A 17,365-nucleotide genomic window follows, 5' to 3' on the forward strand; every position below is an offset into this window, starting at 1 on the left:
TTAGTTATATATATATATAATATGCAATATGGATGATATGTTGGAGGTGATGTCTGATGTGAATAGAGAGGATCTATATATATATTTTAGATAGTCATCTAAATGAGAATATAGATGATAAAATTTGGATGAACTGTTGGAAATGTTTAACGATGGGGATCATCGGTTTGTGACCGCCTAGCCAGGAAGCTCTACACAGACCACATTGTAATTTTCCGCATACATTTAAGAACTACTCCCTCCGTTTTATAATGTGAGATGTTTGACTTTTTTGCTTGCAATGTTTGACCATTTGTCTTATTCAAAAATTATGAAAATATCATTTATTTTGCTTGTGACTTACTTTATTATCAGAAGCACTTTAATCACGACTTGTCATTTTTTATATTTATACTAAATTTTTGAATAAGACGAGTAGTCAAATATTACAACAACAAAAGTCAAACATTTTATATTATGAAACGGAGGTAGTATATAAGAACATGTGATCCTCTAGAGGATAATGAATATAATTGAAAAACTCTCCATCTTACAATATACAAGAAAACATATAACTGTAAAGGGTAATTGGTGGCATGTTATTGTAACCTTTTATAGGCATGAGGGATTTACAAACCTAGTCTCAGGTTGGGTTACACCACATTTGATGCATTTGTAGAAGCTTCCTTCCTGAGCAGCTGTCCTCTTACATTTCTGACATGCTATGTACCACCAGTTGTCACCAGGAATAATCCCTTTGATAGCTATGTTCAGAACATATGTATTGCCCTATAAAATAACATGAACCATTTATAAGATTGCATTGCACTTGTTAGCACCAACACCGCGAAGGATAAGGGGTATAAAAAATCAGGCATGATTCGTTGTATTAACCAGAATGTCATGTGGGTTTAGACCGGCTATGTCAGGTACTGTAACATTGGAATGTTGTTTTTTGGTCACGGTTTGGCCAAACCAGGTGACCCCATGTGGTTTGGCAGTAAGGCTGCACATAAAATAAATTAGTTTAGAAGATGGATAAACAATATACAATTTAAAATCCAATACATGGTACATGTGTTTAGAATAAATCTACAGAGAAAAGCTAATTGGCACCTTTGCTGTAGAGCAACAACCTCTGGTATCATTGCATTAGAATACCATCTGCATATAGTGCTGCCATACAAAGTTAATTGCTCTGCGCCAGTAAGATGATAGTGGAAGCAACATTAGCCATAGAAACATATTCTTTAATGCTTTTTATGTAGTACATTACATCATCCGTAAGAAATGATAGGGAAATAGGGCATGTACGTTCACAAATTTTTGAGGTTACAGCAACAAAGAGCATGATGACTGGGTGCATGTTAGCCTCAGCCTGAAGCCCTTCAGCATCAAATTGCCTTGCATGTGGACCCCATAATGAAACCGATATTGTCTCTCTAAATGCAGAAGTGGAAAAAACACATAAAGATACACATGCATTGTATCCTAATGTTGCCATTCGTTGAGCATGACAAACAGATAAGAAATTTTATGTATGGAAAAAATAGTGTGAGTGTTATTAGTGTGTGATCGAAATAAGAATTGCATGAACATGGCTAGTTGTTAAGGCATAAGTTGAAGCAGCTAAAATACATCTAGTAGAAAAATAGCTGTCAAGTGCAGGTGTTTGCTGAAGTGTAGGTGTTTGCTGAACTATGTTGGAAGCAAATGACTATATGGAAGGATATGGTTAGATAGAAAGAATATATATCTATCCTATGAAGGGAAAGTAGAGCAAGTAATATAAGAAAAACAGAAGAGCACCTCCCATCGGTGATTTGTATATTACGAACTTCTTTGTGTCCTCCTCTGATTCGAACTGTTGATATGGCGGAAACTGCAGTCAGCATGCCAACAACATCTGTGCAAAAATTGGGAATGCTCATCAGATAATTCGACAAAATAGAGAAGGATCTAAATGGTTGTTGCACGACATACTATTTGATTCCAATTATATAGGCGGGGATAGTTACCTGATAGCACATCAGTTATGTCTACACGTGCTTGGAGAGTCTCAAAAGGAATGACTTTGCATGCATACCGAGGAAATGAGTCAGGGACATGATTGATCTCTTTGATCTGGGTGTGTTTTGTGAATTTTGCCATTATTGGGTTATCAACTGGACGATACGACGCTCTTGCTTCTGCAACCTCAAAGTATGTTATATAATAGACCCGGTCTTCTTTGAGAACGGGAGAAAATGATGTCATGTGTCTGCCAGGTATCTGAGCATCCATCATTGTTCCCTATATGTTAAGGGGAAAATGTGTGACCAGGACAGGTTGCTAAGTAAAAAGAGAGTATTTTTGAAAACAAAAATGATAGAACTCACCTCCTCATCTAGGAGAACTAGGTCGAGGCGCAAAAGCACAGGTGGTTGATCCTCACTGTTGTACTCTGAGAAGCGCGTGACCTGTACACGGACACGCCATGAGTGTGATTCTTGTGTAACATCTTTCAGTAGTGAGTACTGCATCTGTATATAGGATGTTAATAAGGTTAGTAGGGGTCTGTAACAAACAATATGTGATAAAAATATAGAAGCACCAAACAGGAAAAGCCAAAAATTAGGCTGAAGAAGCAGAAAAAAGGGTATGCAAAGATAAGCAGATCGTTGAGATAAAAAAGCGCAGTCGAAAAATAAAAAGTGAAACCCAAAGGCGCTCTGAGAGGTAATAAAAGGGACCATTTAGACTAAAGAACATAAATAAATAGAACAAATAGAATATAAAAGCAGTCGAAGGGTGATGATGATATTGATATATTATAACACACAAATGCACTGGCATAGGTAATTTGATACATAGGATGATTTATGAGCAGACATGAAAAGAAGCATTGAAGATATATGGCAACATTAGATGAGCTGCAGGCTGAGTTATATATAAGGCATTATTTCATTGTAGACAATGTTCTTGGTTGTTGAACCAGTACTCCGATCTTCGTTCTCAACTAATATCTTCAGGCATTTCTTGGATGTGACTCTTGAAACAACAACATATAATTGTCCATGAGTGAAGACAGGGTTCCTGAGATAGACACCAACATATCGTAATGTTTGGCCTTGGCATTTATTTATTGTCATTGCATAACAAAGCCTTAATGGAAATTGCCGCCGCTTTAATGTAAATGGCCACTTGGGGCTGTTCCCATTAAGAACAATCCTTGGTATGGATACCATATCACCAGTATGTGTACCAGTGATCACTTTGCACTCTAACACATGATCGCCTAGCCTGGTGATCATTAGCCTTGTACCATTGCATAGGCCAGCTGATTGATTAATATTGCGAAGAAGGACAACAAGAGCACCTAGCTTGAGGGACAGATTATGTCCAGGGAAATTATTGAGGGTAATGGAATTAAGAAACTCAATGGGATACAGAAGATCAATATCATCGGTTGTTCTGATGAGTTGGCAATCAGATCATAGCTGAGATAAGATCTTGCAGGCTGAGGGACCTGATCAAGAATCCTGCTGTTTATCTCATCTACAATGGTATTTACTGGACAAACAATAGCTCGCTCTGCCAAGTATGCTTCTGAGGCATAGTTAAGATGGAAATCAGGATATATTTCATCAATGATAGCAGCCACTTTATCTCCAGTAGGGCTAAGAAGCAAATCAGGAGGTAAATCTATCCAAAAGCAATCAATTTCACCCGGTCTTCTTTGAGCTGGTATGTGGCCTTCACCAATGCTAAGAACCCACTGTGCAAATGTAGAGAACTCTTCCTTATCAGCCTCTGATAAAGAAGGATTTGACAATCTCATATTAACTGTTAGGTGCATAACCTCAACATGTCTCCAAAGTGGTAATTTGATCAAAGAGGCTGAAACTATGTCAGCCCGTGTCCCACCCTCAATTACTGGAAGAACCTGCCTGAAATCACCGCCAAACAATATTGGTTTACCCCCAAATGGCTTGCCTTCATTTGCAGGGTTTTCCATGCACGATATATCCCGTAACGTGCGATCCAATGCTTCAAAACAGAACCTATGAGTCATGGGTGCCTCATCCCATATGATGAGGCTAGTTTTCATAATTAGTTCAGCCAGAATAGTCCCTCTTTTTATGTGGCAAAGACTTCTATCATTTATATCAAGAGGAATGCGAAAGCGAGAATGAGCGGTGCACCCACCGGGTAATAATAGTGCTGCAACACCTGAAGATGCAACAGCAAGGACAATTTGCCCTTGTGATCTAATCCTAGTAATGATAGCATCCCATAAAAAAGTTTTTCCTGTTCCACCATGGCCAGATACGAAATAAACACATTTTCTGTTAGCTGAGATTGCATCAAGGACCTTATCAAATATTTGCCTTTGATCTTGATTGAGATCTCTATACATCTGGTGTGCTCTATGAGATAGTTCAATTCTATTATAACACAACTCTTGTAGAAGCAACCTATTTGTGTTGGTTGAGTCAGCTGTTGGTGGTAATTGTGGGAGACTATATGATGACATCGAAAGACCATTACTCGAGAAGAGACTGTCCAATTCTTTCAGCAATGTACCTTGCAACAATTCATCAGAAATAGTACCAAGTTGAGGACCTAATGCATGAAGTAATTTGTAAGCAATGTCATCAGCCATGTATGTCCAATACCTATCATACAGCTCTGCAATATTGCCATCATCACAATAAACCACAACTGTCATGAACATATTTCTGAGTTGATAAGAAGTTGCCCAAACAATAGCTTCATCAAAGAGGTGCACCCACTCAGTGTCATCACCAATAAGACCACGTGCTTGGCATGCCTCACGATATGTATCATATAATTTCCCCTCATATGTTCTGATATCTTCGAAACACTTTGCTCCACGCACAACCATCAAAAGCATCCTGAGGTAAAATGGTTCACCTGTGTTTGGATGGATGTGTCTTAGCCTACCAATCTTGATTCCCCTTGTCCTTCTCTTCCAATCTTCTGATCAGCCTTCCAACTATACTTGGTAGGGAATTCACAATAGGTGAGGTCCTGAGCCTCCACAAAGCGCTGGTTAGTGGTAAACCATTCAGTTAGCATAGTGTTCTGGCATCTTCGATAATGGCCTGTAAATCTGATTCTTCTTCATATGTGACAACATTCATATTAGGAAGGTGGACAGATAATCTCTCAACAGCTGGTGTTCTGGCATGAATCTCAAAACCAAATAATCGCCAGATCGATTCATGAGAAGATAAATACCTTGCCCTGATGTATTCTGAAATCTCATCTATGCCTTCAGATCCATTGGAAGCACGCAACACCATGTTTGCGTAATCATGGCCCTTTGTGATATACTTAAATAAATACTTCACAAGATATGTCTTGTTACACCATTCAACATTGATGTGCGCTTGGAACTTCTTAAGCAAAGCAGGATTGTAAGGAACAACCCATCTGTTGTCTAGCTTGGCACCATTTCTGATAACAAACCTACCATCATTACGACGGTGATATTGAGGGAATCCATTCTGATCAATAGTTGTTTTTGGACGAAATTGCTTTGGGTAGTTCTTCGAGCAACGACCATCTTTCATACATGGGCTTGAAGGATTGAGATCACCACACGGACCATGAATCATAAGCTCATCAACTAATCCAAATCCGAGCGGATCGTTGTTTATGTTAGGTATCTCAGCACATATGATGTCATCAATAAAAGCTGGTGTAGGATCTCTTCCTCTATCAGCTAACCAAGCAAGTATATGTGCGTGAGGTAGTCCCCTCTTCTGAAACTCAACCGTGTAAACAACTATAAAAGACAGAAAATAAACATGAGTAGATGGTAAATAAGGTTAAAGGCATATATAGAGATAATAGAAGTGAGCAGGAATGTACCAACACGGACAGCACCAAAAGCATGGCCATCCTTGATGTCAGTGAGCATTTCAGTTAGTTTAATGTGGTATACTCTACGGACCATGTCACTCCTATCGCTTGGGCGCTAGCCTGGTTCACACTGTATGGCCTCTATGATCTCAGACCACTTAGCATTACATGTGAAAGTGATGAATAGCTCTGGAGGCCCATAAGCTCGACAAATTGCCATGGAATCATGATAGTTCTGCACCATATATCGTCTCCCACCAATAAAACTTGCAGGGAGCATGGTTTTGATACCGATATCCTTTCCTGCTGCATTTGCATGGCAAGCAGCATCAGATATTCCTTGGTATGTCTCTGAGCGAAGTTTTTTCTGATTGAAAAGAAGGAAAGTCAATCTGCTTGCCTCAATGCTTGAGAATGAGTTCACAATTAATTGATCCGAGAGACGGCCACAACAAATAAATGGATTTGGTTGGTTTCTTCGATAGTGATAGCGATAACGATAGTACTCAAGCTGTGTAACATCTGTACGTGCACCAGGGGGTTCATCATCAACCTCTCTATACTGGATACCAAGATGAAAACCTGGATCACCATATGGGAAAAGGATGGGATACTGTAAAGACATTAATGCAGGATGGATCGGTGATATGTTCTTTAATTCGCCCGACTGTTTCTCAACAATGACATCAAATTTGGATACCTCAGCAGATGAGGCTGGAACAATTAAAGTAGCCAACTCACTGCAGGTAGGAAGACTAAATCGACTATCCTGTGACCTGGTTGACCCAATTAGTTTAATAGCAATATCAGGAGCGGATGGAGAGAGTAACCTATCACGTGCATGCCTGAATTGCCTAACCAAAGGGTTGTGTGTGTCTAGCATATGTATAAGTTCATTGATAATGGAAGGATCAGGCTAATCATGATAGGGACCATCATACTGAAAAAGATTGAGTCGGTTATTTAACTCATTGTTTGTGTCATATATGTACAGTTGAGCATACTCTGGCCGTCTCCCAACAGGTGGTAATAAAGAACCAATACGATGATGCACAACACCATTAATACGAAAGACATATGGTCCAACACCAGTGTTGATAGCAGTATCAATGTTAACTCCAAGAGATGTAAACGCAAATAAAGAGTTATACTGGCGAATCAAGCGCATGAAGGTATTTGAACGGGTTGTGCCATCGAAGCATATAAGATCTCGTAGGAGAGGAGGAAAGTCCCTATATGTAGGCAAAGCTATCTTTCCATGACGACAACATAAATTGTAGGCAATCCTATGACCTGAAGATGAACTCTGACTTTGAACCCTTTCCTGATACCAAAAGACCGCAAAGCAATGGGTACATGTATAATCAGGCGCACCATAGTATGAGCGGTGTGGATATGTAGCTAGAGAAAACAACATAGATAATGTTAATTACACAAGAACGATCCCATCTAGTACAATAGTCACATGGCAGCATAAAAGAGACAACACCATTACAAAGGGAGGTTTGTCACCTTTGACAGCCGAAACATACTCCCTCGGTAGAGAGTGGATAGGTGGAATGTAAGGACCAGATGGAATGTAACCTTCGAAAACGTAAGTGCTATTAGGTCAATCGTAGATAACAGTAACGATGAATGGAATAATGCTATATTGATGGACTGAATGTGTAATAAGCATATAATAAGTAACAGGAATGAAAAAATTAAACCTAGTGAAAAGGTGGCCCGCCAGATAGAACGACGCATATTGTTGATAGCACGTCTCCTCGATCGATTTTGGCGGGCAATATGTGGTGATACAATGGGGTAAAAATGGTCTCCTACAAAAAAAAATGGAGCAGACACACGTAGTCAGCAAACAGATGGCTAGAGAGAACAGAAGTGCATAGTGGTATGGAAGGAACTCTGCTAAATATACTGACTATTGACTGGTCGACGCTGAGATGAAGGCACCGTGAGTGGTCCTGATTAACGAAATTTAAGGCCATAGGCTGAGCGGCTAGGGAAAAAATTGACATGCACGGTAAAAAGAAGCAACACTTTTCTGTCCTGGCTGTGCAACCAAGTGAGCAAACATAACTTATATAATGAACTGGCAAGTCTGCAAATCGCTGAGACGACGTCTGATGGTTGTTTTATGCCAATGTTTCCAAGTGCATTATTTACGCAACCACCATACCTAATAGTGTCGCAGAACCACCCGTCTGAGACTGTGCGTCACCATCTCGATGGAGCAAACTTAATGGTACTAATATAGTAACCATTTTGCCAACGGAGGCACAAAAATGTCAGAAAAAGTTAAGAAAGAAGAACCAAATCCAACACAAAGTTACGGGACTATAAATGCATACACCTAGCACAAATAGAGAGGTGAAGGAGTATATATACCACATCTTCGTGTGCGTTGCTGTGATGAACCAGGAATATCCATAGAAGCAAAGCAGATGTAGGTCACTACCATGGCGATAAAATGTTAAGACGTGACGCAAACAAATAGGAATACAAAGGAAAAATCAAAGAGCAATGTATATTAAGGAGGAAGAACAAAGTAAAAACCCCACGAAGAAACCACGAAAGAGCAATAAGCAATAAGGCTGTCAAAGATGGTAACATGTAAGTAAATACATGTAACACAGAATAGATAAATCTATTAACCTTTGCTGGGTAGAGTGGAGGCCCCTAGGGCCTCCGCAGGAACCGGCCACAGCAAACCAAACCGGCAATATAGGTAATCTGTAGATGAAGATCGCAAATCGAGCTGCGAACGATGATGAAGCAAAGAAGACAGCGAAAGGATGGCTAGGTTATTAGGTGATAGAGGCTGAACTGAAAGAAAGGGGAAAAGGATAGAGATGAAAGAGCTGAGAACCTCACCGGAGAAACCAAGAAGCACGCAACGGAGATAGGCGGCCGGACCAGTCGAGAAGGGGATTTTTGACTACAGCGTCCACTACCACGTACGGCGTGGCAGCTCAGCACCGTCGTCGACCAATCCGGTGACCACCGTACGGGGAGGGCAGAGAAGTCAGTCGATTTGTGAGCGTAGCCTCCGATACTACCCACTACGGGAACGGAGGCGGAGGCTGACGGCAACATCGCCCAATCCGGCGAGTAGTACAGAGGGAGAAAGGCGCAGCTGGCGGCGTAATCGCTCAGCCCCGCAAGCGTCGTACAGGGATGCCGGAGATGCCGATTGATCGATGCAGCGTTGCTGGCTGGAGCCGCTGAGTAAACCGAGACAACGGGCCAACAAATGGGCCAACTAATGTGATTAGGAATTAATCATGATGAAGGAAGGGGAGCTACGTCTAAGTACAACAGCCCAATAAAAAATACAGGAGGGCCTGAACCATACAACAACAGGAGACGACGCCGTCTAGACCACGTTCTGCTGCCGTGTACGTACACATACAGTACAAAGCCAGACATACGCAAAGAGAGAATACACTGACGTGGCACACCCTACCATCCAGCGAACCCACAGGCCTTAGGGATTTTATATTACTATTGGACTTTGCTCCAACAAATAGTACTAGATTTATTATTCACTAATAAAATACCTCGTTTTATGTGATATCTTTGTTTTCTTCTTTACTCACGTTTGAACTCAGTCGAGGTAGTGTACTAGTGTGAAACATCGTACCGTGACGACCGTCTATGAAACATTCATTCAAAACCAAACAAAATCGAGTTACTTATATAAACTACAACAATTAAAATAATTAAAACATGAAATACCGTCCATTCTTAATTAAAACATATTTGTCTCACGTATGGAAAACAAGTTCTAATGGTTGAAACACGGATAAAATTTGAAACAAAAAAATAATAAAATGGTGAAACAAATTTGAATAACACTTGAAACATTTAGCTCTAACGTACGAAACAAGGAGTTTCAAATATTGAAACATCAACAGAACCATATGCATCAAAAATGAACATATGAAAAAAAAAATCTCATTACAACATTTTCAATGGGTATGCGCCATCTCAACCTGTATAACTCTAAATGTCATGTATTAATTATAAGAGATTTGTTTCGGTCCAACAAAAAGTATCTCAAGGTACCGGTACCTCTAGTACCAAAAACGTTTCTCCATTGGATCTAGCTAAGTATGATGTACACTGTTAGATCCAATTATCAAAAATAATTTGGTATCACGAGTTACTGGTACCTCAAGGTACTTTTTGTTGGACTAAAACAAATCCCTAATTATAATGTTCTAGATTTTATGTTACCATGTCATTTGTTTTCCTGACTTAGAATTCAAGCAGTTAAACTCCTGACAATGCTACAATTAATTAAAGTCGTTTGGAACAGTGTGAGTTCTGTATTATGGATAACTCAATACTTAGCCTATAATGCTCCCTCTGTTCGTTTTTAATTAACATGGTTGACCTGTGTAAATTAATCTTTGACCCATATTTTTTTAAAATTGCAATGTTTCGATGAATACAAATAATATATATTTAGCATGCAAATACCTTGATAATACGTTGTCTTTATAAATACTAATACAACTTTTGCAAAAGAAAAAAAGTAAATGACAAGCAGTTGTATCTGAAAAATATCTAGCGTCAAGTAAAAATGAGCAGAGAGAGTATAACTTCTGTATCATGATTGAGGGGGAATAGTCCAGACAGCGCCTTGGCTCATATTTCTCAGATTTTTCTTGGTCCTCTCTTGACCCCTCTTGTGCTAGTCTTCTTCACCCTGATTCTTAAAATTTTCCCAAGCAGTCAGACATAAATTGCTGAGAAATTTCTATTGGTACTTTAGATAGTAACAACCCATCGATGGAGAAGGACGGTTCACTTGGATCGTCGAGACAGGCTCACGATCTCACCCGACTAACACGGTGCAAAATCAAATGCAATGCAAGTTAAAATTAGCACGAAGAAGACGAGTCAGTCACAGTGTTTCAAAACTACACGCCAACGATACCACCGTTATCGACGATAATCATGATAATCATATGAAAATCATATGAATTTGAATTTAATTTTTTAAGATAAAATTATCACAGTTTTAAAGTTCAAACTGTACCGTAGGTAGCGATTATTGTCGTGATTTTGGTGAAATAATAATCACGGTATATGAGACGGTAATTGTGGCGATTTTCGCGATATCGATTATCGTGGTTTTTTATGAAAGCTATGTCACAATCATCGTGGCACCATGATCTTTTTTAGATTTTTTATTTTTTTCAAAAAAAAATAATTCTCATGATATTTTTTTTGAAAAACCAACCGGTTAATCCGGCGATTCTGTATTAGGCTGAGAAGCATTATGTACAACTCGTATTAGATACGGCTGGTTTTCGCTCTCCTTAACGGATTGCTTGAACGAGAAGGAGAAAAAGAAAGAGAAACTAAAAAAAGGCTTACCATCATCTCTCGGTATGGTCCATATTGGCCCTGATCAATCCACGTTTTGCTAAGAGGTCTTCTGTTTCCAAAACATAGGGACATCCGCGTGCACCATGGATCGGGCCGGACAGGAGAGGACACACGGCCAGCGAGCGAGTTTGACCAGCTTGGAACATAGGACGGCGGCCTCAGTGGCGCTTTTTTTTTTCTTTTTTTTTGAAAGCACGATTGAGTCATGCGAAAAACGGAAACAAGCGAGCGAGCGAGCGGCTGGCGTTTCGACGCGTCGCCGGTGTTAAATTTTGGTTATTTTTCGGAGGCGTTTTTACCCATTCAAATCATGGGTTGTTGCAACAACTGTATGAATCGAAACGCAAGTTCCGAGTTGTTTAGATGCGTCTAAATTTTTTATTTTATGTTATATCGAATGTTTAGACATTAATTTAAAGTATTAAATATAGATTAATAAAAAACTAATTTTATAAATGAGAATCCGCTAGACGAATCTTTTAAAAGCATGTTTTTCAAACTGGCACGCTAGAGACAACCATGACGGCAGAGTAGCTGCAATAAACCATCGTCAGCCTTAAATCCTCAATCATGACGTGTTTGGCCCATTGACCTGGCCGTGCCCTCTTTTGACTTGACTGGCAAAATTACGGAATAAAAAAGAAAGCCGCATCAACCCATTGAAAAAGACAAATATATTATAAATTTTAGATTTAATTAGACGTTTTTGGTTGATAAGTTTAACTCGTTCAAAGCATGAACAGTAGTTTCAGAATTTTAAAAGTTTAATGATGGAGTGGTGTCGGACAGATTCACCGTGCTACTTTAAAAGTAGTATAGATTGATTATCGGTACAAGTAACTTATATGCTTATAACTAAACCACTTTAAATCTTATTTATAGATTCAAACATTCGCGATATATTTTTATTTGACATGTTAAATAATACGAATATGCTCAAAAGAAATAATTTGAATACGCCAGTTATACTCGCGCGACAATGGTTTCTAATGGCATCCTGATTTGTTTAATCAGATGGGGTAGTCTAGTTAAGCAGTACTCTCTCCCTTTTTTTCCGACGTCCTCGACTTTTTATTTACGTTTGACCATTTATCTTATTTATAAATTTTATTTAAATATACAAAATTACAAATCATATTTAAAGTTACTTTAATGATAAATCAAAACATAATAAAATAATCAATAATTATATAATTTTTTAAATAAGACGAAGGGTATCAGAAAGTCAAAAAAAATCAGAGCGAGTAAAAGATTTATATATAAATAAACAACTTCGCTATTGATCAAATGTTTAATTTTTTATTGTCAAACATGCGTTTAATGCATGGAAGGCTCGTGGGAAGAACGTGTATGAACGAGCTTTTTAACTTACATATATTTTTAAATTATTATCAAGACTGGATTTAATTAATGAAATTAAACTTTTCAACGTTCCACCCGACCCATAAATAAAATATTAAGCGGTTGCATTTTAAAATTAAAAAATACTGAGAGTTGAAAAAAGTAAAATCCCCACGACCCGTCAACGACAGCATAGATTAAAGATTGCACAACACAATTTGCACCCAGACCCACCCCACCCCACCTGCTGGCTGCTGCTAGCTAAGCTTAGCCATCATGGCGGCGCGTTGGCGCTGCTGCCTCTCACTCTGTCTCGCCGCGGCGCTGGTGCACCGAGCGCGTCTGCCGGTGGCCGCGGCACAGGCCCGGGAGACCAACCTGACCGCCGGAGCCGCACTGGCGCCACCAAACTACATCACCAGCCCGTCCGGCGACTTCGCGTTCGGCTTCCTCTCCCTCGGCTCCGACAACCCGGCAAAATTCATCCTCGCCACGTGGTTCCGTTTCAACGCCGGCGGCGGCAGCGGCAGCGGCGGGGTTAATGCGTCCTCCCCTCCGGCGCCGCAGTCCGTGGTGTGGTTCGTGAAGCAGTCGGTGTCCGGCGACACGGCCGTCGGCACGGCGCAGTCCGCGCTCAGCGTCACGGCGGACGGCCAGCTCGCGCTGGCCGACGCCGCCAACCGCGTGCTGTGGAGGGCGCCGATCGCGCGGCTGGCGCGCGGCTCCGCCCTCGTGCTCCGCGACTCCGGCAGCCTCCAGTTCCTCGGGGACTCCGGCAACGTGCTGTGGGACAGCTTCTGGTACCCGACGGACACGCTCCTGCCGGGACAGTCGTTGGCCATGGACGCCCGCTTCGAGGGGAAGCTCTTCGCCAAGCGCGCCGACGCGGAGTTCACCACCGGCCGCTTCAGCATGGGAATCCAGACCGACGGCAACGTCGTGCTCTACGTCGACCTCCTCTCCGGCAACAGCCCGGACAACGCCTACTGGCAGGCCTACACCAACAGCGCGAAAGGCAACACGACGGTGACCTTCGACGAGCAGGGCCGCCTCAACTACACTCTCAACAACGGTAGCGTCCAGAGCTTGATTTCGCCCCCGGCGACCTCCACGTCCACCGCCGGTGGCGGCTACTACCGACTAGCCAGGATGGACCCCGACGGCATCGTCCGCGTCTACGTCAGCCCCAAGAATGTCGCCGGCGCCGGCGCCGGCAACGCATCTTGGACCATCGCCGGGGCGTTCCCCAGCGACGGCTGCAACAAGAGGACGTCCGGCCTGCAGGGCATGTGCGGACCGGGCTCGTACTGCGTGGAGACGAAGGACCGGCTCAGCTGCGTGTGCCCGAGCGGGTACACTTACACCGACGCGCAGCACAAGGACAGCGGCTGCACGCCGGCGTTCGTGCCGCAGACGTGCGGCGGCGAGGAGGGCAAGGGCGACTCCGACGAGTTCGAGCTCGTCGAGCTGCCCAGCACCACATGGGAGGCCTCCATATACTACAAGAAGTTCTTGTCAACCAACGAGAGTCAGTGCCGGGAGTACTGCCTCAAAGACTGCTACTGCGCCGCCGCGCTGCTCATCGGAGGAACCAACTGCGTGGAGATGGCGGCGCTGACGAACGGGCGGCAGGCGAATGACGTCACGACGAAGGCGCTCGTCAAGGTGCGTACTAGTCGTACTCGGGGTAATCTTCCTCCACCGGCGAGAGCAAAGACGCCCTACATAGTCGCCATCGTCGGCTTGGCCTTTCTGTTGCTCGCCACCATCATCGCCGGTGGCATCCTGGCACACAACCACCGCCGCAAGAACAGAGAGAGCCAGCAGCCGGTGACAACGAGCGTGCGATCTTTCAGCAGCAAGGAGCTCCACAAAGCCACCAATGGCTTCGCGAAGGCGAAGCTGCTCGGCAAAGGAAGCTTCGGCGAGGTGTACCAAGGGACGGTGAGGTCACCGGAGCCACAGCTCATCGCGGTGAAGAGGCTTATCAACTCGAACGAGTACAGCGAGCGGGAGTTCGCCAACGAGGTGCAGTCCGTCGGGCAGATCCACCACCGGAACCTTGTCCGCATGATCGGGTACTGCAACGAAGGCGCGGAGCGGATGCTGGTGTTCGAGTTCATGCCAGGCGGCTCGCTCCGCGGCGCCCTCTTCGGGCCCGGCCGGCGACCGCCGTGGAGCTGGCGCGCCGAGGCCGCGCTCGGCATCGCCAAGGGGATCGAGTACCTGCACGAAGGGTGCGCCTCGCGGATCATCCACTGCGACATCAAGCCGGACAACATACTGCTGGACGGCAAGAACAACCCGAGGATCACCGACTTCGGCATCGCCAAGCTCATCGGCGACCAGACCGTGCACGCCACGGTGACCGACGTGAGGGGCACGAGGGGGTACATCGCGCCGGAGTGGCTCCGCGGCGACACCCGCGTGGACACCAAGGCGGACGTGTACAGCTTCGGCGTCGTGCTGCTGGAGATCATCTCCTGCCGGAGGTGCCAGGAGCCGCTCCCTCCGGAGGACCACCACGACGGCGGAAGCGGCGACGAGACGGTGACGCTGTTCGGGTGGGCGGGACAACTGGTGGGCACCGGGAGAACGGAGCTCATGCTGCCCAGCGTCGACGAGTACGGCGACGGCGTGGCCGCCGCGGCGGACATGGAGAGGGTGGAGAGGTTCGCACGCGTGGCGCTGTGGTGCGTCGAGCCGAACCCGGCGGTCCGGCCGACGATGCACGAGGTGGTGCAGATGCTGGAGGGCGGCGTGGTTGATGCCGAGGCGCTGCGTGACCAGCCCGGTTGCTACGTGGACTCGTCGCCATTAATTCCAAAGTCTAACAAGGTTGAGGTCTAACTAAACAAGGTTAGTAATTTACAGGTAGCAAAGCCATATAAACAAGCATTTCTCTTTCTCTTCTATCGTGTGAGCCACAACATAGTTCCTACGGTACCCTGTTGTTTTCTTCCATCCATCGACCATTAATTCCCCCAATCGTGTAAGTTGGTTCTGATGTTTTTTTTTTAACACTCTGTTTATAGCGTGAGATGTTTGATATTTTTCTTATAATGTTTGACCATTTATTTTATTAAAAAATTATCAAGAATATTATTTATTTTGCTTCTGACTTATCTTATTATTAAAAGAACTTTAAACATGATTTATCATTTTTATATTTATACTATTTTTTTTTAAAATAAGATAAATAATCAAACGTTATAAAAAAAATCAAACATCTAAATGAAAACCGAAGTAGTAGAAGGGATGGAGGTGAGATGGAATGGACAACTTTTAACACCTTCAATGTTCGGTCAAATACCCCACAAGCGTCGCTCCGATGCGGGCAGATTCATGGTGGGCAGCAACTCTGGTTCCATGTTCGGTCCGGCTGATTTTGGTGGAAATCCTATCGAACGCATCTCACTCGTCTCCAAACCGAACGACCATATCTAGGAGTGTTATGGCTCTATCTTAACTCAACCCAACACCACAACCAAATACAAAGTATACACAAACATACAAACATTAATTCAATCGACAACCAGAGAAATAAAAATAATAAAACCAACAAATGAATAGTACCTGCACAACCCAAATAAATTTCATTATTTTCCATTATGTGTACTAGAATATAATATCAAATAAATTTTACGATATATCCCCTCTCACCGGGCAACGTCAACCCGTACAACGCGTATCGTACTGCTCCGGCGAACTCGGATCGCCAGTCGGCTGCCTTAAACCACATGGACAGACTCGCCGTACAAGAATACTCCTACACGTATGAGGAGCAGAGCGGCAACTTCTCCGGCAGCTAGCTCCGACATCGTGGAGAATGGCGCCGCCGCTGCTGCCGTACTACTGCTGTCACCGTTCCGAAATAAGATTTTTTTTTAATTTTTTAATACAATGTTTTGACTATTTATCTTATTTAAATTTTTTTACGATTAATATTTTTGTTATGATAAAATATGAATAATAATTTATGTGTGACTATTTTTTTTAATTTTTGTATAAATTTTTAAGTAAGATAAATGGTTAAATGTTATATACGGAAAAAAATTATTATAGGACAAAAGCGGCACTGCATACTCCTCGGTTTCTCGGCATTTCACCTGCTCGCCGCTAGGGGTGGACAGAAAGCTCGTCGCTCGTTAGCTCGCTCGACTCGTGACAAACTCGGCTCGGCTCGACTCGGCTCGTTTCATTTCAAACGAACCGAACTAGCATTTTAGCTCGTTAGAGATAGCAAACCAGCTCGAGCTGGCTCATGAGCTGCTCGCGAGCCTAACGAGCTAGACCAAAGACACAAGATTCACTGGCGTTCATTGATTTCACCCTGAAATACATGTGTTCAGTACTTCATAGGTTCATCATGTGATTTGCTGGTTCAAACTTTAATATTTAAATACAATTTTATATGATTTGCATGTTTAAAATAAAAATTTGCTTGAATAACCTATTGAAAAATTATTTATGTTAACTTTTTATGCATGGCTCATGAGCCTAACGAGCCAGCTCGAGCTTTATAACAAGCCGAGACAAGCTCCCCGTTCTTAGCTTGTTACGATAACGAGCCGAGTCGAGCTAGCTCGTTATCTTAACGAGCTGGACCGAGCCGAGCCGGCTCGTTATCCAGCTCTACTCGCCGCTGTGACCGCCTCCTGCTGCACAGTCCCATCAGGAAAAACTCCACCGATCATGGCATTAATATACCATGGTTGAACAATGGTTCATTATGTTAATATACCATGCCATTGGTCAAAACGATAAGAATTAT

General features: G+C 43.0%; 2 protein-coding genes across 16 annotated transcripts; one reads left to right on the forward strand and one right to left on the reverse strand.

The window, feature by feature from the left end:
- Positions 1-473: 473 nt before the first annotated feature.
- On the reverse strand, positions 474-9,028 carry LOC102700249 (replication protein A 70 kDa DNA-binding subunit B-like). 15 transcript variants are annotated; one of them, XM_040525644.1, is made up of 11 exons: positions 8,725-9,028; positions 7,773-8,608; positions 7,560-7,670; positions 7,363-7,434; positions 2,358-2,501; positions 1,998-2,271; positions 1,789-1,885; positions 1,294-1,421; positions 1,096-1,177; positions 874-985; positions 474-768 (listed from the first exon to the last, which is right to left on the reverse strand). In XM_040525644.1, the coding sequence occupies exons 4-11, from the start codon at positions 7,378-7,380 to the stop codon at positions 592-594; spliced, it is 1,032 nt and encodes a 343-aa protein (XP_040381578.1). In that variant the 5' UTR covers positions 7,381-7,434; positions 7,560-7,670; positions 7,773-8,608; positions 8,725-9,028; the 3' UTR covers positions 474-591. The 15 variants fall into 15 exon arrangements, 14 of the variants coding, with proteins under 14 accessions (XP_040381578.1, XP_040381575.1, XP_040381577.1 ...); XM_040525641.1 differs by having other exon boundaries at positions 2,358-5,773; positions 5,860-7,434; XM_040525643.1 differs by lacking the exon at positions 1,294-1,421 and having other exon boundaries at positions 1,096-1,143; positions 2,358-5,773; positions 5,860-7,434.
- Positions 9,029-12,867: 3,839 nt separating this feature from the next.
- Positions 12,868-15,571, forward strand: LOC102723066 (G-type lectin S-receptor-like serine/threonine-protein kinase LECRK3). Its single transcript, XM_006657078.3, has one exon. The coding sequence runs from the start codon at positions 12,868-12,870 to the stop codon at positions 15,439-15,441; it is 2,574 nt and encodes an 857-aa protein (XP_006657141.2). The 3' UTR covers positions 15,442-15,571.
- The last annotated feature ends 1,794 nt before the right edge of the window (positions 15,572-17,365 follow it).

Source organism: Oryza brachyantha, chromosome 6 (assembly GCF_000231095.2).
Source record: "Oryza brachyantha chromosome 6, ObraRS2, whole genome shotgun sequence".
Classification (NCBI taxonomy): Eukaryota; Viridiplantae; Streptophyta; class Magnoliopsida; order Poales; family Poaceae; genus Oryza; species Oryza brachyantha.